Genomic DNA, 25,037 nt, shown 5'->3' with positions numbered 1-25,037 from the left:
TTTCTCTTCCTGAGTATCCATTGTGTGCATATGTAACAAGTGATTCCTTTCCTGGCCCATTTCTGACCTCACTGGCTGGTCTCTTCTTCACATTCCTTCCCATTAAGCTTGCTTTTCTGAGCATTGCTTTTCTTTCTGCACCTGTACTCTCCAGGTTGGAGGGAATCTCTTGACTGATCATCACCTGCTTGCTTTCTCTTCCTAGCCCCTTTCAGCTTCTCAAAGTTACCAGACACTCTCAAGCATTCTTTCTCAGTCACTGCTGCCTGAACTCTGCCTAACCTTTGCCAATATTCGAAAGAGTCCTTAATGAGATTGTTTTATGTTGTCATGCTAGAAAATTGAAAATTAAAGAGCTTTGATTTCTTAGTAGAAGAATCACATAAGGGAATCTGTGCACTCACTTTTATTCTTTATCTTCTAATTAGAGGATTGGACTTTTTAAGCAGGAAAAATGAGGAGACTGGAGACTATTATCACAAAGATATTTCACTATTCATTTTTTCCCTCTTCTTCTAAATTCCTACCTTACCCTGATTTTAATTTATAATTAAGAAACTTGAAATGGTTTTTACTAGTAGAAAAAAAATCAGAAGATTGATGTTGTCCAGGGAGTTTGAAAATTGAGAAAGGCATAAGAGGAAATTTCTGTTTCCATTTGCTAGTGGCTATCAGCAAGGTTGCCCACTGTCTCGCAAGAAGATAATTCACTACAGTCCATGCAGCTTAGGGGTTGACCTGATCTCCTCATGGTCACTGCTATCTCTTCACAGTCCTCCTGTCATCACATCAATATCATTATCCTCTTACTGAGAGTTTGTGTGGGCTAGGCATTTTCTCTCCTTCCAGTGTCCTGTTCACAGTGTCCTCTCCACACTAGTAGATGCCCACATCATGTAAGGTATTGCTTCTCACTTATTTTATGAAGATGCCTAAGTGTAGGATTCCCACACTATTTTGAACATTCAATCAAGACTACTGTACCCCCACACATACAATCACACATGCATTGTATAGTGTATTATGTTTTGGTGAATTCTGTTATATGATGCTAGTCACATATGATTATAATGGAGTTAAAAATTCCTTTTGTCTAGTATTTTATACAGAACCTGACTAGATTTAGAAATATCAATGCTATGGTGGCAGAATTGCCTACATAATTCTGCATAGTAATATGGTCTATACATTGCTTGGAAAAATAGGCTTTATCATATAGCCCAGCACAGTAGTAAGCCTAACGTATTAGGGTTAAGTGAATATGCAATATAGTGTTCACACAAGAATAAAATAAGGGGCAGCCAAGCAGAATTCTAGAAGGTGGAAAAAGGAAGAGAGTGTTTTGGGACTTTGGGACCAGAAGAGAGAACACAGAAACCTTTACTTTCTAATGGATCTAAGAAAGTGACATAAGATCAGCATTTCTTGTCCTTAGCCACTGAAGTGGGATCTTCTGTCCAGGCTCCTGTCTTTGTTACCACCCATGAATGACATACTATCAACGAGGGGCCTCTGGGGGTCCCACTAACAGGAGTGACCGGGTTAAATAACCCACAACCTGGATTGCTTAAGGACCTGGAAATGCTGACACTTCCAGGATACTCCAGTGAAACGCACAGAAATTGAAGAATAGATGCTGCTAGAGAGGCAAGCAGCCTGACAGAGGAGTCTGAGGATGCATTGTTCTGATATGTTCCTTGATACATACCAGAGAATGACATTTAGACACAGAAGACAACCACTTGGATTAACTCTCAGGAAATTATGCTGAGTGGAAAAAAGTCAAGTCTACACATTCACTCTATCCCTGTTCACAGAGTGTTACCTTCTTTATTTTGAAGAGAATCCTTAAGAGAAATCTCATATTTGACTAACAATTAGGTAGAATATTGATGTTGTATTAGTCAACTTTCTGTCACAACAACAAAACGCCTGGGGTAGTTGACTTAGAAGATGAACAGGTATATACAGGCTTATATAGACTTCAGAGGTTCTAGTCCATGATCTGGAAAACTTATTGTTTTTAGTCCTGTAGTAAGGAGAAAAATGGCTTAACTTTTCTAATGTAGAGAGAAAAAAAGGAGAAGGGCCAGAAGTATCCCACTCCATTCCATGACATGGCCTGCAAAATTGAAGTACTGTGCCTTATTTTGTTTCTAATACCTCGTGATGATGCCAGGTGAAACCCAACCTTTAATGTGTAGGCATTTGCTGTAACAGATGCATGTACTAAGTCAGGTCTTTTCAATTCTTGCATTTAACTTATTTTGCAATACAGAGAAATCATAAGATCCTCAATTGAAGGTTACATGATGACCAGTGTTATTATTACATGATTTCACATAATTAAATGATGTCAGCTATAAACAGAAGCATCACATCATGTTAACTCAATGAATGCCATGCTGGCCAAAGGCATATTTAAATATAATTAAAGGAGATAAAATAGACATTAACCTGACAAATGGGTAGAATTTGAAGGTAAGTTTCATACATCAACTTAACTAATCCACAGAACCCAATTATCTACTCCAGCATTAAAATATGTTTTTTTTCCTGTAAGGGTCTCATGTAGATGTAATAAAGACCAAAATAAGTTGAATAAAATGAGATTAACCACAAAACACTGGTGGCCTTGTTTTGTCATTGGGAAAACTTTAAGAACAGAGTGGTTTCTATCAGAAACAACAAAATATTACACCTACAAACAATAGTTCATGCCTCATAATATTCAGACTCTCCTTCCAGACTACTTATCCTTTGGAATTCGGACTTGATTAAATATTTCCCAAAACTGTGTAATGCAACTTACTCTAATAAACTCCTTTACCTATTTTTCTACTGGCTTTTTTCCTCTGCTTGAAATCTCAATGAAAATACATTTGCTAATCACCATTATTCCTTACTACTTTAAAGAACACTTAGTGTGTTAAGTCAGTTTCCTTAATTATCACAACTCCATCAATGTTAATGTCCTCTGAACTCTTATTCCTCTCTCACATTCTTGGCTTTTCAATTTAGCTCTAGTGCAGAATTACCCTGAATGCCCTCACTTATATCTTATATCTTCCTCCTTGTCAGAGGCCCATATTTGACCATTCCTTTTATGCAATTTGGATATTGATCATGTACTATTTTGTATTAGGTTTTTGCCAGTCCTGGGGCTTGAACTCAGGGCCTGAGTGCTGTCCTTAGGCTTTCTCAAGGCAAGGGCTCTACTTCTTAAGCCACAGCACCATTTCTGACTTTTTCTATGTTTGTGGTACTAGGGAAATGAACCCAGCTGTTAGGGCATGGTAGGCAAGCACTTTACCACTCGGTTATACTCCTGGGACCTTGTATTATTTTTAGTGTATTTTATAATGCCTCTCTCCACGGGCCTGTTTTATAAAGATGCTGACCTAATAAATCAGCTCTTCAAAATTTAAATGTCACCTATCACGGCAGGACTATTATTAGATGCAGGGGAAATATTTTTGTAGATGTATGAAATAACTGTACATCTTATGGGTAGTTTACCTGAAAATGAAAAACATTTACAGAGATTGGTACTGAGTGAAAATGATTATCAGTGAAAGACTAACATAATTGCAGATGAAGTAAATTATGAATAAACTATGTTCACTAATTTGGGGATCCATTTTAGTTGTTCTTATGGGATTGCAATAAGCATAATCTGTGGTCATTAATATACATAAAATAAATTTAGTGTGTGTGTGTGTGTGTGTGTGTGTGTGTGTGTGTGTGTGTGTGTGTGAATATTAGAACTTATAACTTAGGGGATCTAACTCCTACTCAACCTTTTAGCTCACAGTTCTCACTCTACCACTTCAGCCAAAATTTACTTTTATCTTTTTTCCTGGCTAATTGACAATAAGAATGCCAATGTTTTGCCTGCTTAGGTTGTTTTTAAATCTTGCCCCTCTGATCTCTGCAACCTAAGTAGCTAAGATGATAGGTGTGAGCCACCAGCTCCATCCATCAGCTATTCCTCGTTCTGATGAATACTTCTGAAGGCCTTTCTGAATTCACTAATGTCAAGAACTATGGTCTCTACCAATGTAACACTTCATATCAGACACAGAATTATGTTAGTGATAGATAAAACTGTTGGCAAGTCCTCTTTTAAAAGAGGCTTAAATGACAGTTTCTCAATAGTAGAATGATTGAAGACCCAAATATAATTACCTAGAGAAAGCTAGAAGCTAAATTTTTGCTTCCTACAAGAAACAAATCTTCAGGCTGCCAAAGAAACAGTGATAGCAGGAGATATTGACTAACCTAGTTCCAAAATATCAGCTTGGGGAAGGAATAGACAGTTCTCAAAAGAATAAATACAAATGGCTAATAAATGCACGAAGACATTCTCAACTTCCTTATCCATAACAGAAATGCAAATGAAATTGAAATTGAGATTTCATTTCATACTTATCAAAATGACCATCATATAGGAAAAAAAATAACAATGTTTGGTCAGGATATGGGAGAAAAGGAACCCTCTGATCCCATTAGTGGGAATTTAAATGAGTACAGACACTAAAATCAGTATGGAGATTCCTCAAATAATTAAGAATAGATCTATTTTATGACCCTGACATACCACCTCTTAGCTATATATAAAGGAAAATTACATTAAAATACTAGAGATATGCTCATACCCTCATGTTTACTGCAGCACTACTCACAATAGCTATGTGAGAGAAAAAGCTCTTATGTCTTATGGCTGATAAATGAATTAAGAAAGCATGCTACCTACTTACAATGGTATGGTATTCATCCATAAAGGAGAAAGAAATTATGCTGTTTGCAGATAAAAAATGAATGGAATTAGAACTCACCATATTAAGTATGACAGATTGATAGACAAAAATGAAATGTTTCCTTTTGTATATATAATATATAAATATATCATCTAAGTGACTATATATACAAATATATATGTACAAAATGTTTTTAATAAAGGACTATTGAGGAGATTGGAGAGAGTGAAGAAAAAGAAAATGATAGAGGTTGAATATTATCATAACACACTGCATCTATGTCTGGGCAAACATTTTCATGACACACATCTAAGACACTCACTACAAGCTATCAAGTAAGGTAGGTAGATGTGGAATGGAGAAAGGGAGTAAGTAATAGAGAAGGCAAATTTCATTAAAGAATAAAACACATATATGTAATACACCATGGCAAAACACTTCTGAACCATTAGTGCACCCTATAAAGATGAATGACAAGAATGTGAACAGGTTCAGCCTGAGGATGGGTGCTGGTGGGAGTGGAGATGGCAAATAAAGTGTGTAATTGTGATAATAGTATACATTCACATAGGAAAATGGAACAATGAAGCTCATTGTTTTAACAAGTAATGGAAGGGGAGATAAGGGAGAGTGATTGAAGATGTGAACCTAATTGAGATATATTGTGAATATATATGAAAATATTACAACCAATACATCCAATATATGCCAATAAAACTGCTTAAATTAAAAGGGTCTCAAAACATATCACATAAAAGGAAAGAAAACACACATTTAAAGGTCTTTTCCAAACACAGACAGCAATATTTCTTACTTATCCATGGAAGATCATGGGTAGTATAGGTAATTAATGAAACAGAGAGAGTTGACTTCATTGAGTGTCTACAGAGTAGGCATTATGTTCAGTGCTATAAGTTTTTAGTTACCAAGGAATCCTGAGACATAGCCAGTACTGTTCCTATGTAGATAAGATAGCCAAGGTTCAATGTTGGATAACTTTTCATGCTACTCAGGAATTTCCTAGAACCTGAAACCAATTCCAAGACAACTGAATTTTTCAAAACAATTCACTTTTCATGCCACACATTCATACAAACTGAAACAGAACTGTTTTATTTTCAGTGTCCTTGGAATACTTCCTAATGATGTCAGTAAACAATAAGTTTCTGTGAAGCAGAAACCAAGAAGTGTGAGTCCTGCCTCTGCTGGTCTCAGAGCTTGGGGCTTCCCTTCCCTGAATGTGTCACACCACAGTGATGGCACTAAATATCCATTTGGGCAACACAGGGTAACGAAACCCATCATTAGCAGAGGGAACACTCATTTCCTATTCCAGCATAATGGCCATGCCATTAGGGAGGCAGGAGCCAGGAAATGATTGAGAAGGTCTCCATCATCACACTAGCTGCTGGCAGGAAATCAGTGCCTCTAATAAGTGACATTGACAACTCCTCTGCTGACATACTAATGAACTCAGTTGCTCTTCCTGCTAAGGCAATGGGCACTTCAATTTCTCTTTTATACATATATTTCTGTTATGTTAATGTCTTAATTTTTTTAAATTAAATAAATTTATTTTTTATGGAAACAAAAGCAAGTAACTGTCAAACAGAGGCTGAATATATTAGCTAATTAAATAATTCGTTTTATATATTTAAGGATATGTAAACCATTTTTTCACACTATGTATTCATGAGATAAATTTCACAGTGATAATCTTAATTATAATAATGTTTAGAAGATGCATACTAGCACTGTGATTTCTAATTTAGGATGTTTATTTCAAAATTGTGCAGTATATCCACGGAAACAAACTGCAGGATGATTGACAAGTGGGTTCGAGAACTATAATGGAACTGAGCTGAGGGTCTTCAAGAAATATGCTTCAAATAAAATTCTAAAGTCTCAGATCTTTCATCCAGACAAAATTGGGGAATTTCTCTGCATGATGGCTAAGAAAAAGCATACTAGGTACTGCTTGCTTTCATGGAGTGTTGCCTTTATCTTTTCGCAACAGAAATGACCATTCAGGAAATTCGAACAAGTAAAAATTAGAAATCTACTATTAACTCGACATTCATTTGGCTTGACCAGTATTCTAAACCTCTTGTTACCAGAAAAGACAAAGTATCTGGCCTCTCCAAGTGAGAAAAAACATCAAAGTTAATTAGTGTAAGCAATTGTGTATGCACAGGTCGTATGAGAGCAGGGTTGTTTAGAATAGACTGAACTGGAAGACAATCAGAAAGTATATTCCAGGTAAAGTAACTGTAAGGTCAACAGACAGATGTGTTTGAAAGGATCTAGCACAGCAGATAACAAACTGTAGAACAGAACTGCTATCATAGGTATATGCCAGGGTCCAAGTTATGAAAGGCAGCATCACTTCTCAGGTAAAACAGAGGATTTTGTTTATTAAGATAATGGAGGAAACTAGTCGAGGACTTAAAACAGGGCAATGATGATAGCAAAGTTACTTTTCAAAAGCAAATAGGAAGTACTACATATAAACTGTGATCCTGTCACTTTAGCGACAGTAATGGTTCTTGCCTAGAGCATGATATGGGTCAAGAATTGTGTGGGTGTTGTTGCTGAATGTCCTTGAGCTCTCCATTCTAAATCACTCTGAGTCTGATGACTATCTTCTGAATATTTGGGGGAAAAATATTGGCTTTGTCTCTCATCAAGGTTGTTTTGGGAACACAGTAATATAAAAATGCAAGAACCATAAGAAAGGATTGTGATCACTTTTGTCAGTCAGATTTTACACTCACTGATTCATCTCAGTTGCCAAAGGGGGAGGATTGTATTATTTTCCCCTTCACTACAGCACAAGTAAAGTTCAAATTGGTGGAATAACTTGCTGCAGGTCACAGTGCTATTGCATTATGGAACTTTAATGTACAGAATGATAATATCTGAATTTTGTTTCTAAACCACATGGTCAAATTATGTTTGTCTTGTTGAACCTGAATACACTGGGAAATTATTTTATGATGATGTTTGTCAATAAAACCAGTCATTTTAAAAGAAATTGGCAAATTATACTGAGAGAAATCATAGTCTCTCATTGTTTATTACCCTTATTACTCTTTTAATTATTACAGTCCAAAATGAAAATCCCAGGGATTTATCACTATCCACCAAACACTTCAAGGGAGATATGAAATAACTTTGAGTAGCTATACCCTTAAAAACACCCTTCTGATTTGACCAATTTTATACTTAAAATGTTATTGATGTAATAGAATGAGTGAATTCTTGATATTGTCTTTTCCACAGGGAACAGAGAGGCTGTGTAATATTTGTATATATTTTCAGGGGCTGAAACTTTAGAAAATGGTCAGCAGATAGGAAGTATATCATGTTATTACAGTACACTGTATACATTCTCACTCATATTATAAGAGGTAGTCAAAGATCTTTGGTAAAAAATCATTCTTGTGTACATTGGCTTCTTAAGAATCACAGCTAGAAATAGATGAAGTGACTAGCCTTAGATCATTTGAGGAAGAGAAAATCTGAATTGTGCTTCCTGCCCCACAGTGGGATTTTTTTTTAATGACAGTGTAAAATGTCTAGCAGGTTTTCTCCAATGATGACACGGTACCAAACTCTCCCCTCTGCTTGGTAATTTGCAGTGCAAAAGTATCTCTGAGAGCTAGGAGTGTAGTATAGGATTTGAGGGAGTAGGAATGCAAGTCATCATGTTATCTCTTCCATGAAGAGTATTCATAAACTTTCTTGAAACTAATCTTAACATGTAAGAGATAATTAAACACTAAAGTGTTAAATTCTAATGTGTGAGTGTTTTTTTTCTGCTGCACATTCAAGCCTCACAATTGTATAAATGTGTTGCTATTATTTTAAAACTAAGCAATTGAGACCCAAACGTAAGTTCTTTGTACAATAACATTGATCTGTCAGTATCCAAAGTGTAGTACAGATAGAAAATATCTTTTTATACTGAGTTAAATTTGTATGCACAGTCAGAATTGTCTCTCACTAGTGGGACAAAGTAGAGCTTTGTGTTTCTCTAGCAATTAGTCTTCTGTTGATTGAAACACATTGGAAGCAAGTACTCACTGTTCTTGCTTAATGTTCAAAGTAAATATCAATGGTTCTCTAAAGAGAGGCAACATCAACAATTAAATTATCTTCAATTAATGATCTTCTCTTATATTTTTGGCATTTTTGCTGCTTCCAAACGTTTAAATTAATCCAAATTTGTGGTTGCATTTCATATATGTTGTCATTTCAATGTAATTATTTGAAGATCACTTTACTGTAGCTTCAATTAGCTAGGGGCTATGGTCGGAGAGATACAGAGAAAGAGGAAGGAAAGAACAAAGTAGAACAAATTAGAGATGATTGTGGGGAACTCTTAAGTGACTGAGATGTCTTCAAAGGGAAGCAAATCGATCCAAGGTAAATACATATCATTTACCTTCCCCCTCTCAGAAAAGAAGTTTGTATGAGTTTGGTTTCTAAACCCTGCTGTGTTCAATCAAATATTTAATAGTGTTTTTCCTTCCACTTAGAGATATAGAATGTAAAAAGGAAGTGCATTCAGGCCATCTAGAGCTGAGTTCAAGTCCCAGTTCCACCAGTCCTGCGGCTTGAGGCATTTAGGCCATAAAAGAATGTTTGCATTTATTGATTGTCTAGTGTGGTGGAGGAAGTTCTAGGTGAGAGGCCTTTGAAGGAGCAGAGAGAACATCTCCGAAAATAAAGTCTGAGCAGACCTCTTGTAGAGATTGGCAGTGGTTTCTAAACAAAGGAACAATGAAGACATTTGAATGCATGGAACCAAACTATTGGAAAAATGGACATAATCTAATCTTTTCAGGTATTACAAAAGGGGGATCAGTTCAGAATATGAGAGGATAGGTAGCTGTCCTTCCTTGCCTGTAGTTTTGGTTTGTAAGGCTTCAGCTACTCATAGTTAATAGCATTCCAAAAATATTCAATGGAAATAACCAGTTAAAAATATTGTTAATTACATTAGAATAAATGACTATAATTGTGTCACTTTATTATTACTGTGGCCAATTTCTTGCTATATTGATATATAAACTAATATTTATTATAGGTATAGATGTACAGATACAAGCCTGCTACGTAAGCTTTCTATTGACATTATCTGTGATTATAACAACCACAGGAAGGCTTGGAACACAGACTGCTGATGAGGAAAAATAGCTATGCTGCTCATAAAGCATGAAAGAGCACCAGAGCACTAATATTCATCCCTTCATCCACAGACTTACAACTCAAATTACACCACACATATTCTGTGCACAGTTATCTCACATACTTCTTTTGATGTTTACTCTTAGAAATGGCTACCAAAGAAATTTCTGCCTACTCAAGTCTAGCCTTGTGAGCCAGTCAGCTCAGTGACTCCCTTAAGTCTTTCATGTCTATTTCACTTATCTGGTCTCTTTCACTGTGTATAGAATAGCCAGATCCTTACCATCTAGTCTTGGGGAGATGTCTACTACAAAGAATTTGAAAAAAACTTCTTGTGAGGGGCTGAGTGTTAGACTTAGTGTAGAGTGCTTGCCTAGCAGGCATGAACACCTGAGTTTGATTCCTAGGTACCATAAAGCAGGAAGTGGTGCTGTGACTCAAGTGGCAAGGCTCCAACCTTGAGAAAACCCATGGACAGTGCTCGAGCCCTGAGTTTAAACTCTAGGACTGGCAAAACAAACAAACACCTCTTGTAGGTTAATCTTTGTGATTGCTGTTCTTATTGTACTATGTAAAGTTATTACTTTTCTCTCTCTTTCCTCTTCCCATTTGTGGTTAATCTCATGAGATTACTGTATCTGAATTTGTATACAGGTATACTTTGTACACATTTATTGGTTTATTTGAAATAGGAAAGGGAAGAGGGAAAACAAGATGACTGGGACGGGGAGAAGGGAGGAAAATGGGGACAAAAATATGAGAAGGGGTATCACCTTTTGAGAAATAATGTACTCACCATTTGACCAATGTAACTGTAAGCCCTCAATACATTATCCCTACAATAAGATACAATTAAAAAAAAAACTCTTGTGAGGTCTGAGAAGGAAGATCAGGAAATGTATGGCATTTTTCAAGGTGTATAATAAAATACTGTTTCTTCCTTTAGGCCTTTAAAATCTCAGTGGTGGACTTTTATAGGGCAGAAGTAAAACTAATACAAAAGACTATAGTTAATATCATTGATTAAAAAAATAGGAAACAATAGGAAGCCAGGTGATCATTTCTGTAATCGTAGATACTGAGAAGGAGGATGGAATATTGTTCAAATCCATCCTGAGAAAAAATGTCCAAGAGTCTACAACTCCAAAATAACTACCAAATAGCCAGGTTAGAAGTATGATTTATATGGTAGAGCACAGCCACAAGCAAGCAAACCAAGTAAGCATGAGGTCCTGAGTTTAAAACTCATATACCCACAGAAAAAAAAAACCTTTGCTTATATAAAAAAAACTCTTTCATTTTCTTCTGTTCCTCCTTCCCCTCCATTTTCTCCATCTTTTCCTCCTCCTTCTTAATCTTCCTCTATTCCTTCTGCCTAGATGAAGGTTGAGAACAATTTGTTGATGATAGTCCTAAGAATAAACTTTAAATTTTTCTATATTTTGATAGGAGCTTCATGGAAATATTAAGATAATTATTGGCTCAAGCTAAAAAGTATACAATCACAAGCTCCTACCCTCTCTATCATTTTATCCCAATTCTCCAAATGCCATCCACATAGTCAGAGGATGATTTAGCAATAGCAAAACTAAGGAAGGGTGATTGTTCTGTGATGGCTACTGTAGACTGTGTAGCAAGACAACTTGAGATGCCTTTAATCAATACCTGCCTATCGGCTGCCCAAAGTGAAAAGCACTCTATCCAACAGGGGAGAGGAAGAAAGCTGACATTCTCTTGTAAAGATGAAAAATGAGCTGAGAGGTATTGTTAGGATGTCAGAAGCTATATACACTGTGAAAAAGGATTAACAATGCCTGAGACATGAGGAGACCCTAGACATGGCTTCTGTGATTGTCATCAGACATAGATATAAAAAAAAAATCAAGGGCAGTTTCACTCAATAAGGCTACGCAGAGCTGATAAGCAAGTGCTCCTATCAGTTAGCGAGTGAATCAATGAATAAAATGGGTGACAACACTGTAGTCTGTGTAATGTCAGAAAATGAAGCAGGAGGTGAATCAACAGTCTCTTTCTTGCCTTTCTTATGTTCTCCTTCCTCCTCCTTTTTTTTTCTTATGTCAATAGGATGGCATCAGGCCTGTGTACTCTCCCTTATCTTCTTCATTCAAGGCTGGCAGTCTACCATTTGAGCCATTGCTCTACATCTGGGTTATTGCTGGTAAGTTGAAGATAAGAGTCTCAAGAACTTTCCTACCAAGGCTCACTTAGAACATCTTCAGATCTCAGTCTCCTGTATAGCTAGCATTGTATGCATGAGCTGTCAGTGACAAGATAATATCCCCCTCCTCCTCCTCCCCCACCTCCTCCTCCTCCTCCATAATTATTGAAAGTACACATTATTGCCTTATACTTCAATCTTCTAACACACAAAAGTCAAAAAGACAGAAGTCAACTCTATTTGTCCTATTAACAATTAACTCACCCTTCCTAGAAAGTATTAACAACAAAAACATCAAAACAAGTCCTGAAGACCCATAAACTCCAAAAGAAAATCAGGATATTATCTTCTTAATATTAAAAATATCACGAACATTTCATTTTCCATTTTGGACAACTCCTTCAACAAAGTGTGCCTCAGCATAACAAAGATATTGTCATTTCCATAGGAATAAATCTTTTAAGACTGTTCCATTTTGATTTTTAATTATAATTATTTTTTAATTATAATTAATTTTTTCTTTGTAAGTTTTAATTACAAAAAAGTTGTCATTTTATGGGGGCCAGGATTTTGGCCTGGTGGTGGAGTGCTTGCCTAGCAAGCACAAAGTCCTGGCTTCAATTCCGAGTGCCACATACACAGAAAAAAAATGGAAGTGGTGCTGTGGCTCAAGTGGCTAGAGGTCTAGCCTTGAGAAAGCCCAAGGAGAGTGCCAAGGCCCTGACTGGTGCCAGGATGAGCACAAAAGTAAAATTTATGAATAGAATATATCTGATCATTACCCTTTTATAAATTACACATTACATTCTATGACTGAATTTAATTATGGGAGATCTTCTAGCAGTATAAAAATATTCCATAGTGGGTCCAAAGGAACCTATATAAGCCATTGTTTTTTTAGAAAAAGGAGATTCAAACACCAGAGGAACTTTTTAATAAATTTTTGTTAAAATTACTAAACTTTACTTTAATCCATTCAATGTCATGTGAATGAATTGGTGTGACTGTATGCTACTAAACGTTTCTATGTAGCCAAGTATTGTGGCATATGACTTTAACCTTAGTACTGGAGGATCAGGCAGAGAAGAGTTTCTTGAATTCCAAGTAATTCTGGGCTATATAACTTCGGTTTCCTTGCCGGTCTACTCTTTGAAACTGTCTCAAAATCAGATCAACAATTAAAAAAAAAAAGAAAAAAAAACAAACCATGCTCACCAAATGTGGTGAATCAGAAGGTAAAGTCTAGCATTGAAAATGTTTTCTATCAGTGCTATCAGCTTGACAATTATTACTCAGCACATTTGCTTTGTAACATGTTAGGAAATATATGTAGTAAAAATAAGTCATGGCAAGAAGAGTTCAAGAAAATGAAGCATTATCTTCTCGAATTGTACAGGATGTGGTAACATCTTATGATCAGGCAATTGGGATCAGATGTACATCATCTCAATGTCCCCACCCTGGCTGTGCTGAAAGAAGAGATCCAACAGTCAGGTGACCCCTACCCATCATCTTTCTACCTGATTCTGAAATTAAATATCTGTCAGGATTAACTTTGTGACCAGCATACAGCTCAACTAACCAGCCCTAGCAAGTGACATCGTCACTCTTAGGACATCTCTGGCTTCTGAAGGCTCATTTCATGGGAGCACAATTCCTAAATCCTGAAGGATACACAAACCACTCCCTTTAGAAAATGACTCTGAAGAAGTGGTCTTCACTCAAAATGGCCAAGGGAATGATTAGAGAGTGGACATATTCCTTAATTGAATAGGCAATACAGCTCTGGAACACAATAATTTTACACAAAGAACAAAACAGAAAGAAAGAAGGAAAGAAAGAAAGAAAGAAACAAAGAAAGAAAGAAAGAAAGAAAGAAAGAAAGAAAGAAAGAAAGAAAGAAAGAAATGGGAGAGTGTTCAAAATAAGAAGGTATAATAATAATTATTTCATCTAGGCTCTGTCTGTTGAGTCTCAAGGCCATATAGTATGATGCTAGATGAAAGGTCCTTCTTATCAGCTTTGACAATGTTTCTTTAAAAATCAGCACTTCATTGCATCGATTTTCAAGTTCACACTGTTTTAGACCTAAAAATATGTTATTTTTAGCTTGATGGATGAAGTAAATTAAAGGAGAACAGCATCTGTGAAGATGAACTCCTCAAAACAAATTGTTAAATTACTTTTGGAGAGGGTGAGAAGAAAAAGCTTTAAAAGTCAAAGGAATGCTGTAATGTGATTTGGCTTATCCTTGGGTTTTGTTGACTTAAATCTTCAAGATACTTTCTATTAGCTACATGATCATTTTTGTTTCTCCTGAGCATCTTATAATAGCACTTGCACACAATCTAGGCAGTCCTGTGTATTTTCTGCTCTATTTTGTACAAGTACATTTTAGTCTTGGTTACTCAAACATAATATCCTTGGAGACAGTTTTGAAAATTTAGATTGATATTTAATGTGTATTTTATTTAGATGTGCCAACAAATCCAAGAGTTTTTCCTCATAGGATCTTTAAACATTGTCCTCAATAGATAAAATTATGTACTTACTATCTAATAACCATGCACATTTGAAATCCAGTTTTCACTAATTCCACTGTTCTCTTTTCTATGTCATGCTTTTAAACTGAGAATTTTAAATAGAGTATTTTATTAGACAAACAACAGTTCCCCCACACCTCGCTCTCTCCAGGCAACTAACAGCATGCATCCCTATCACATGATAACAGTGGACTATTTCTGATTTTATCAGTTATGCCTATGGGCATCATTGATGAATGCCACACTCTGAGGCAGAGGAGAGACAGTAAGTAACATAGTGGAGAGTCCTCACACTGAGAACATCATTATGTCTCATGTTACATCAGAGTCAGTGTAAAGGACCCAGCCAAACCTTGAGTCCTGGAAAGGGTTAAGGAATTGATGATAATTATAACTTCAAAAATCGACTGATGTCCAAGTCTCTGCATATACCTGTAGTCACTGTCCCTGTACTGAACTAAATATATAAGCTTGTTAAGAGGAGCTTTGGTTTCAGAAGCCTAGGAGCTCTGGACCCCTTAGTGCCCTCTTTCTTACCCCAGTTTCTGGTCCCAGTCAGCCACAAGTCAGATTTCAGGTCAGCCCAGTCCCTTCTGTATCCTGAGTACCAGCCAACAAACAGTAGCAGAAACTAATAAAAAATATGTTAATAGTCCATTATCTTCAAAACAGTAATGAGCCTTTGTTTGCTTGGCTTCTCTGTCTTCCTAGAAGAGACTTCCTATTCCTCATCCTTATTTCATATTTTCCATGACAGATGCTACAATTACAGCCAGCACTTTCAGGTATATCCTACTCAATCATTCTTATACTCCATCTCTCAAGTTCACATGCAGTTCATTAGATAGCAACCTCTTTCTGCTTTGTTGTGTATTTTTGCTTGATGGTCTCAAAGAGAATATTACAGGAATTGAGGTTTATGTTATCTTGTTATGCTTTTATTCCTTACTTCCTATTTTATATACTCTATCCTATGTATCCTCTGCTTCCTCTCTCACTGCTGCCTTATTATGAGTACCTCATAGCCATGTGGAGCTACTTGGCATTCAGATATTCCACAGAAGTCTCTATGCTTTAATACATATCCACAAGTCCCTTTTCCCAGAGTGTTCCCTTCTTTCTGTGTTTCTACCCCATCATAGCAATTGCAACATCAGGCCAGCCTTCCACATTGAAGGCACCATAACACCCAGGATCCACAGGCAGTTATCAGTCTTTATCACTAATGCTCAGGTTCTTCTGTGTCATATCTCTTGGTAAGAAAGTACTTCATATTCTATTCAGTATATCACTGAGAAGTTAATCTGGCCAATGAGATGCAAGCAGAAATCGTATTTAAAACTGTCATGGAGAAGTTAGGAATCTCCCCTTTTCTTCTTCAAGCTCCCAACACTGGTAATGTTAGAGATAATTAAATTTCTACTACCATAAAGAAGATAATTGGTAAGACTGGCTTCTACCAATGTGTAATGGACATGTAACATTATCATGACATCATCAGTTGTTACCTGGGCTAGTGATATATCAATTGTTTGTTCACTATACCTGTTTTTTCCTCTGTGTTTGAGTATATTTCCACCTGGTTTACATTATGTCACTTCCTGTCTGTTTTGTGGGTAGTTCACCAAACCTATGAGGATATGTTTACTGTTTAGGTGTTCTCCTATCCACTACAGGGTTAGGCATATAAAATTCCCTCAAATAGCACAAGCTGTATGAAAAATATTTTGATAGTAACATTGGTATTCCTGGGGTCCACCCAAGCCCCTGAGGACAGACTAGGGATCTACTCACAGTCATGGCAAGTGCCTCCAGTGTAACCCGTGTCAGTGCAGTTGCAGTAGAAGGTAGTCCAGGACTGGGAGCAGCGCCCTCCATGTTCACAGTAGTTGGGTAAGCACCTAACAGGAAATAATGTGAAAATAAACACAAGAAACCAAGTCAGTTGATATCAAGGGGGAAAAAAAACACCACCTCATTTCCAATTGCATGAATTGATATTGGAAACTAATCCTCTGTATTGCTATATAAGCAGACTTATATGGCATGAGACAAATACAAGTGTTTTGACACAAGCACGACTTGGTAATGGGAGACTCAGGAGATGAATTAGGCTTGTGATTTGATAATCCTAGCTTTGGGATAAATATTTGTTTCATATAGAGTTAAAATGAAGAGGTTAGAATCTACAGAGTGTTTTAGCATCGAAGAAATTAATAGTTTATAATTTTTAAATGAAAGAGAAAGTGTATATATTTGAGATTATGTACAGTATGTATGTCTCTGTTTGGGTAATGGTCAGGAATCTACATTAAGCTGCACCAACACAGATGTTATATTTAACATCTGAACAGATGAAGCCTACTCACTCTACATGCAAAGGTATATTTTCAGTTTTAAAGTAACAGTGTCATCCTTTAAACAAGACCATTTGTTTAATCTGGTTGAAACCAAATTGGTATCCAGAAAAAATACTTTTACCACACAGTAAAAATCCTGCAAATTTCATACAATTTGACATCTACATTGTTTGATTTTAGAATGTTGTTTAAAATACACAAAGAAATAACAGTTACTACTATTTCCATTACTGTTATTTATGGCGGGAATTTGAGGCATGTTGTGGAATGCTGTTGTGGAATGGATACATGCTGTGTAGAAATTGAATATAGATAATGTGAAGGAAAAACATCAGAACAGGAGGAGACTAGGTTAACTGATAATTTGAAGAACTAAGCATATTTCAAATATACTGAGTAAATATAGATCAGAAATTACTTGGGCTCACAGTTGTGAAGTCATTTCTTCTAGGTAGAAGTTGTGGAATTTATAATGCAGTCATAAAAGTCAATGCATATCCTATAAAATCAATAACATTGAGGAAAGAGGCTGTTTTGAGAGAGATGGAGGAGAATGATGATGACATTGATCAAGATGTAATCATAAACTGCTTTCTTGAATGGCAGCTTCTCTGTGCAACTACTTAAAGGTAGGAACAATAATAATAAAAACGGGTACCAAGACATGTGAAAGGGTATCAATGTATGTGAATTAATGCACCTTCTATCTGGCAAATATCATGTAACCCTTTTACTAATTACAATAAAAAAAGAAAAAAAAAGAATAACAATAATAATAAATTTTAGACTTTAGCCACATCTACATCTGGCTTAAATCCCAGCTGAGACAACATAGATAGTAAGATACTATAAATAGCAATATAGTATGCACCTACTATATTCATTGTTCAAAATTAATAGCAAGCCATCAATAAATGCATATAAAAATAAATAAGTTAAATGAATGATAAATACTGGAATTGCTGAAAAGAAATCTTTACAATGAATCTGAAGTAGCAAAAAGAAAGTACTTTCACTAATTTATAAAGGGAAAGGTGCAAGTAATGAAGTTACCAGAGTGGTATATCACAATAAATGGGTTCATTGTGGAGCCACAAAGAGTCTGAGGCCAGCAAAAACTAAGATGATTTACTCTAAATGTCCTCAGTAGGTAGGAAGCCCTCCAGCAATGATTGGTTCACAGCCCAGAAAAGTAATATTTCTGCATATGTTCACAAGTATTATTAGAAATTTTCTGCTCAGCACAGCAAACATATAATTGTGCTGACAGAGCTTATGTTTGGGAAAAGCTTGTTGATAAGTTCATGATACCTAACCATGGCTTAAAGTGCAAGGAAAAGGAAAAGAGAAACTGGGATGTTTATTATGTAAATGGTTCACCGAAATCAACTAAGGAATAAATTCAATAAATAATAGCAGATTCTTTTTTTGTTGTTGATGATGTTACAAATTCTACCTTTCTCTTGAGTCCCGTCCACCCCCTGGATCTCAGTGAAGAAAAAAGTAAGCAGGTTTGTCACTGTATGACCTGGAGTCTTTGCCCCAAACAAACTGTTCTGTGAGTAAAGTTATATAAACTTGGAAACCATCCTCAGTTCCTTTGCATCTGGGCACTGAATGCTTCTGAATATCATGTGTACTGCATACTTTCCCCTATTTTCTCTTTCTAACATGGCCAAAACCTTTTCAATCCTATCTAGCTTCCTTTTTATTCCAAACATCTCTTTTTCTATCATTCTGTCACAACAATGATGCTCCATAAGCCAATTATGGAATTGGTATTCCTGGGTTCCCACAAAATATTCATTTCAGAATAGAGAGCTAGAGAAGCACTGGTGGCTGACACTTGCAAGCCTAGGTACCCCGAAAGCTGAGAATAGAGAACTAAAATTTGAAGCAGCCTGGGCAAGAAAGTCTTAAATATCTCATCTCTAATCAGTAATCAGAAAGAATAACATCACCCCATTTGTAAGGATATGGAAAGACTTGAAAAAATCATATTAGGTGAAGTAAGCCAGACCCAAAGAATATAGGCTCCATGGTTTCCCTCATTTGTAATAATTAGTACACATCTAGGACTCTCCTTAGCAGAGGATTACAATAGCTTAAAATCTAGATACATAAGGTCATATTGGATGAGACTAAATGAAAGGGCCTCTCAGATATGGAAACAAGAGATTTACCTTGTGTGATTGTCATTCTTAATGTACTTCGTTATTTCTCTTCTTTTTTGTAGCCCTTGGTTAATACCATATTATTACTGTATCTGACTTTTTTAACCTGGTATATTATATATACATTTATTTGTTTATTTGAAATAGGAAAGGGAAGGGGGAAAGCAAGAGGATTGGGAGAGGGTGGGGGGAGAGAAATTGGGACAAAACCATGAGAAGGAATATCAATGTGTGACAAGTAATGTACCTACTACCTGGTGAATGTAACTGTAACCCCTCTGTACATTACCCGACAATAATAAAAAAAAGCCAGGATGGGGGCTTGGCTCATATGGTAGAGTACCAGCTGTGAGCAAGTAAACCAAGAGAGTGTAAGATTGTGAGTTCCAGCTCTGCTAGCATCACCCAAAAAAGAATAAAAAGCTATGTAAGATAGATGCTTATTGTACAATCATGTATGTGTATATACACACATTTTTAAAGTTAGCTTTGTTTTAGTGACTGACATTGTTACAAACAAACAAAAAAGAACATTACAACATGCCACTATCATCACCATCTCATTTCTAGGCATGGGAAAGGCATTTGTTTACAATTTAAACAAAAAAAAAATAAAGGACAGAAACCAACTTCTGTCTTTCAACATGGGGAAGAAGTGACAGGTAAAAACAGTCCTGTTGCTGGTTGCATGTTTAGTTCGTGCTGTTCTCAGATCTCATTGCACTCCTAACACTTCCAAAAGCTGGTTGCTCCGGTCTGCCTTGGATTCTGTGAAATAGGCCAGGCCATTTTCAAGATTGTCCTCATTTCACTCAGGTTGGCTGAGCTGGGATTTTGGTAACATTTCACTAACACAACTTTGAACTTTTGTAAGACAGCATCCTAACATTACACAATGCAATGAAGTCACATTTTTTCCTTAGACTACACACATGAAAATCTTTAAAACTCAAGATTATTCAATCTAGTTGGGCACATAGGGAGAGGGGCTTGGGAAGAACTGAACATATCTCTAACAAGCCCCACACAAACTTTGTGTTACAATGCTAACAAATTCAATTTACCACTGAAAATATAAATAAAAATGTATTTGTCTTTGGTCACTGAAAGAACCAATGATGCATTTCTGGAAGAGAAATTACATGGGTAAGGGAAAAATAATATTCCTAGACTAAGGAAATGAGTGAGAAACTTTGTAGGCCTGCCTTGGAGCTGGGTTCAGCACACACTTTAATGAGCAAAACTAGTCTGTAAAGTAGGCATTGGAATTAAAAGATTCATAAATCAGGTGCACTTATTTTAACAGGGAAATTTTATGGGTGCAATTTGCAGATTCTTTTACCAGTTTGTTTTAATTGATGTTTGTTTATTTCTTCTCTCTACATGGCATAATCTGCACTCTTAAAACACAAACTCAAGGGAAGAATGGCAGAGTGCTAAAGAGAGCAAAATATGAAGTATGTCACAATCTTAGACATTGGCTCCTTAATTCAAATTTCAAGGCGATCACTCTGAATTCTTTCTAGTAATGTCTGGGTAGTTTGCCATCCTCTAGAATGCAATATTTTAACATGAATATTGTTAGTAGTTTTACATTGTTCAAGAACTTTGGGTTCAAGAACTTTAAGGGAACACAGTGATAGATCACAATATGAACTGCGAAAACATGACAGACAGATCACCAGCTGTTTGGCCTCTCTATAAACACAAAGTATGGGAAAATTTAAGACAGATGACAAGAAGAGTTGAAGGAAAGCCATAGAGGATGGAAAAAAGTGATTTTTTAAAATAATTATATGAGGACTTATAATTTTCCTCCAAGTGAAAAAAATTAATTCTTCCAAAGAAAAAAAATCATTGGTAAATGGAATTGTGGAAAGTTTCATGCACTTACAGCATAAGTTCAACATAATTCAGCATAAGATGCTATGGTTTTAATAGTGTGGTTGTTTTATTGGTATAGTTGGTGGTTCATAAAATATTAAAAAGAAAAGAATTTTGTTTAATGGCTGATGCACAGCAAAGAAGACCTACCAAAGGCTTCGTTAAACACAGTAAAGGTTTTTGTAGGATCTGGGCAGACTAGAAGCAGAAACTTCTGAGAATGGAAGTCAGAATCCCATTTTAAGCATATCGACAAGCAGACTTAAAGCACAATACACAGTGTCTTCTGTGTCATCAGGAAGAACAAATAGATCCCCACAATTAGGTTTTAATTTGGGAAGATTCACAGCAGAAGCATGAATTTTTGGCTCCTCTGAAAATCCAGGTAACAAGTAACCAAGATTCATACTTATAAGGTACACATTTATATGATGAATAGAGTCCCTTCTTCTGAATTTCAGACTTTTTACAGCTGCATACCGGACAGCAATACATATGGGTATAGTAAATAACACAACTTTGTGTATCTAATGCTCCTACTGATCTCTATGTCAAAGTACTCTCCATAATCTTCACTATCAAAGCTGATACCACCTTTACCAATGTTCAAGCCTCCAAAAATGAGGGTGCTTCTCTTCTTTCACAGCCTAGATTGGAGGTGAAAACAAGCATTGACAACTCTGCTTTTACAATCTGCCCACATCCAGATTACTTTTCATCTTCGCTGATATGGTGCTGGTTATGAATCACCAGCAACTTGCAGATGAAGAACTGAAATTATCAGCTCACTTATCCCTTAGCCTCGAACTTTGACCTCTCCTGTCAGCTCTCACTCAAGAACAGGAAGGGTGCTACATAAACTAAAAGAAAAAGAAGCGTTCTTCACTGTCCTCTCCAATGGCTTCGTGTTTTTTCTCAGGACAAGAGCAAAAAACTTAGAAAATTTACCATTTTCTACTGATACATACTCTGTCCTTTTAACTTGCTAACCTCATCTCTGTCTTTTGCCCTATCTCTTCCAGCCATATTGACTTCTCTACTATCCCCAAAGTCTAGTTTGAATGTTTGTCAGTACTCAGAAAGCTTTTCCCCAGAGTGGCATTACTAAGTATATGATGGAATCTATTAGGTAAGTCTGGGGCAGAAGGGCCTTAGGTCACTGGGATGTGCTCCCAGAGTGTATTTCTCATGGATACCCCTGAGTTCTCACCACTGTGTTGTTACAACTGAAGGAACTTTACAAATATGGGTTTAATTAATCCCTTTACTGCATTTGGTGTGTGTGTGTGTGTGTGTGTGTGTGTGTGTGTGTGTGTGTGTGTGTGTGTTATTTCATTGTGCTCATAAAAAGCTGATTAATTCATTCATGGACATACTCAAATGAGCAAACAGGGCAGTCACTCAATAAATGGTTGTCAATGGAAAGATTAAATGAACTTCCTGGGGAATGACAGTCAGCTGTGCTCCTTTTAGCTAAGCCTTGTCCATTATCCACAGTCCAGCCAGCTTCCACTTGGCTACTGCCATCTTAGCAGCCCCTGAGAACACTAAGTGCCTGTTGAGACGGAGGAAAGTCTGGTCTTTTTCTGAGGAGATGGTGATGCAACGAAAGAGATGGTTTAAGTGCTGTTTGTATAGCTGTGACCAGAATACACAGGAGAAGAACTGAGTGGAAGGAGGGTTTATTTTGGCTCATGGTTTCAGAGGATTCAGTCCATGGTTGTTGGTCCTATACATTTTTTTATCAGAATTTCATGGGAGTGATGAGGGGGAGGAGTCTGTGTTCTCTCAGTAAAAGAAGGGACAAGAGATCAGATTTAATATTCAATGGTACAACCCCTAGTAACTTGTTTGTAGCTGCCAAAGAGTTCACACAACCCCATGTTGTACCACCAACTGAAGACTACTCAATTTATTAGTTTGTTGGAGACAGAATTTTATATTTATAGCAGACCCTTGTGTGCAGCCATAAGCATTGAGTTATTTAAAATAGATAAGGGAAATCTGAGTGGATAAATCAATGGGTACCATGAACTGTTTCATTTTTTGTGACTGGGTGGAGATAAGAATGAAGGCTGAAGAAGTGGCACTGTGGCTCAAGTGGTAGAGTGCTAGCCTTGAGATGGAGAGCTCAGAGATAGCACACAGGTCCAGAGTTCAAGTCCCATGACCACAAAAACAAAAACAAAGCAAAAATAAAGAATGAAGGCTATAATTCTTTATGATTAGTCTGGCTGTGGGGCAGGACTGATGAGCTCTAGCAACTGGATTACCTAAGGGATTAGAAAGATAATTGTCCCCAAAGTAATTCAGAAGCAGAACACTCTCACACACTTCAATTTAGAATCTGTTGTATATACATAATATAAATGTCATTCTTGGGGAAATATTTCCATAATTTTGATAGATTTCTTTTGTATGTGTTCTAGTCCTGGGGCTTGAACTCAGGGCCTGGGTGTTGTACCTGAGCTTCTTTGGCTTCAAGCATAGTACTCTACCTCTTGAGCAACAGCACCACTTCCAGCTTTTACTCAGTAGTTTATCACGGATAGGAGTCTGACATACATTTCTATACAGGCAAACTTTGAAATGTGAGCCTCAGATCTCAGACTCCGAATAGCTAGGATTATAAGCATGAGTCCCTGGGGCCTGCCTTTGAGAGGTATTTGAATACCTAAAAAGCCCAGTGGGGAATTAATTAACCTTATCCGTGTTAATTGTTTTGGTATTTTCTATCTTTACCTAGGTGTTCAGAGATTAGATAAGGATGTCATCATTCTAGCCATTTTAAGCAACTATTCATTTTCTATCTTGCCTCCCACATAGATGTGAATCAAGACACTGTTTGATCTTGGCTTTCTTGGAGGACTGCTTTGTCAATAAATTTGATAAGGAAACTTTTAAGATGGTGAAAATCATATCTGAGTAGTGTGACTATAACAGCGAATGAAATTTTATGAGGATTAATAACATGCCCAAATAGGAAACCAAGAAAGGGAGTTATGCTACACATGTGTAACAGCTGTACTCTCAAACTCTTCAAGCTATCTCCTCTGCCAATGCCAGAATTCTTAATCATATTTCTGGTAGATCTCAGTAGTATAGTAAAGCTCAATGGCTTAGAAGGAATCTTATTTTATGCCATTTTCAGTCTTGAGCAATCAAATTAAGGAGCCTAATCATCATTAATATACAGTTCACAAAGAATATTGCATTGTTTGTTTCTGGAAAAAAAAGTCCACTATAAGGAATCAATTTTTGTATTGTGTTGCCATGAATTTTCTTCACTAAAGAAGAAATATAAGAGACTTTAAACATACATTTAAAGGTAAAGGATAGCACCCAAGCCCCAAGTTAAGGTCCCCGATACTGACATTTTTTAAAAGAAGAGTGAAAGAGAAAAATTTAGAAAATAAAATGGACATGACTTGATAGTTAGAGAGATAAAGAAGGACATATCAAAGATAATCCCATGTCAGGAACCCCAGTTCCAGCTCAGATAAATAGCCAGATGTGGGGTTTCCTAGCTACTTAACCATTGGATGGTTTACCATGAAGGCAAGGAAATTAAAAAAAAAACAATTTTGATACTTACTTTGTGCTTATAATATTTAGACAATTTGCACAAGTCATTATTACTAATGAAAAAAATGGTGCAACTGTTCTCAACTTTAAAAACCATCCAAAACTATAATTAATTTCACTGAAGTTTAATGCTCTTTTCAGACATATGAATTTTGTAAGTGCTTGCAACATTTTGTTAATTAATGCAGAAGGCTGATGTGTTTGGAAGGTAAATACATGACATGTGGTTTTATTTGCACATCTCTATCTCCTTTTATTAGTAGACAGCCACAGAGAGAAACTCAACCTGTATAGAAAGTGATTCTAAAAAGCCGGTCTTGGCTGTGCAGTGGATGGATCAGGAGGTCAAAGGAAGAAGT

The 25,037-nt window shown here is 36.4% G+C and overlaps 1 protein-coding gene across 1 annotated transcript in view; it reads right to left on the bottom strand.

Annotated features, from left to right (window-relative positions):
• Cntnap5 (contactin associated protein family member 5) overlaps window positions 1-25,037 on the bottom strand; it is an 852,241-nt gene that overhangs the window by 320,903 nt on the left and 506,301 nt on the right. The window contains exon 11 of the mRNA XM_090342979.1: window positions 16,470-16,576. Coding sequence (XP_090199105.1) covers window positions 16,470-16,576 — 107 coding nt within the window. The remainder of the gene's footprint in view (window positions 1-16,469; window positions 16,577-25,037) is intronic.

This window comes from Megascapheus bottae, chromosome 12 (assembly GCF_031878675.1).
Source record: "Megascapheus bottae isolate mThoBot1 chromosome 12, mThoBot2.hap1, whole genome shotgun sequence".
Lineage (NCBI taxonomy): Eukaryota > Metazoa > Chordata > Mammalia > Rodentia > Geomyidae > Megascapheus > Megascapheus bottae.
Note: the sequence above shows the minus strand (reverse complement) of the source record. Positions and strands in the feature narration are given on the sequence as shown.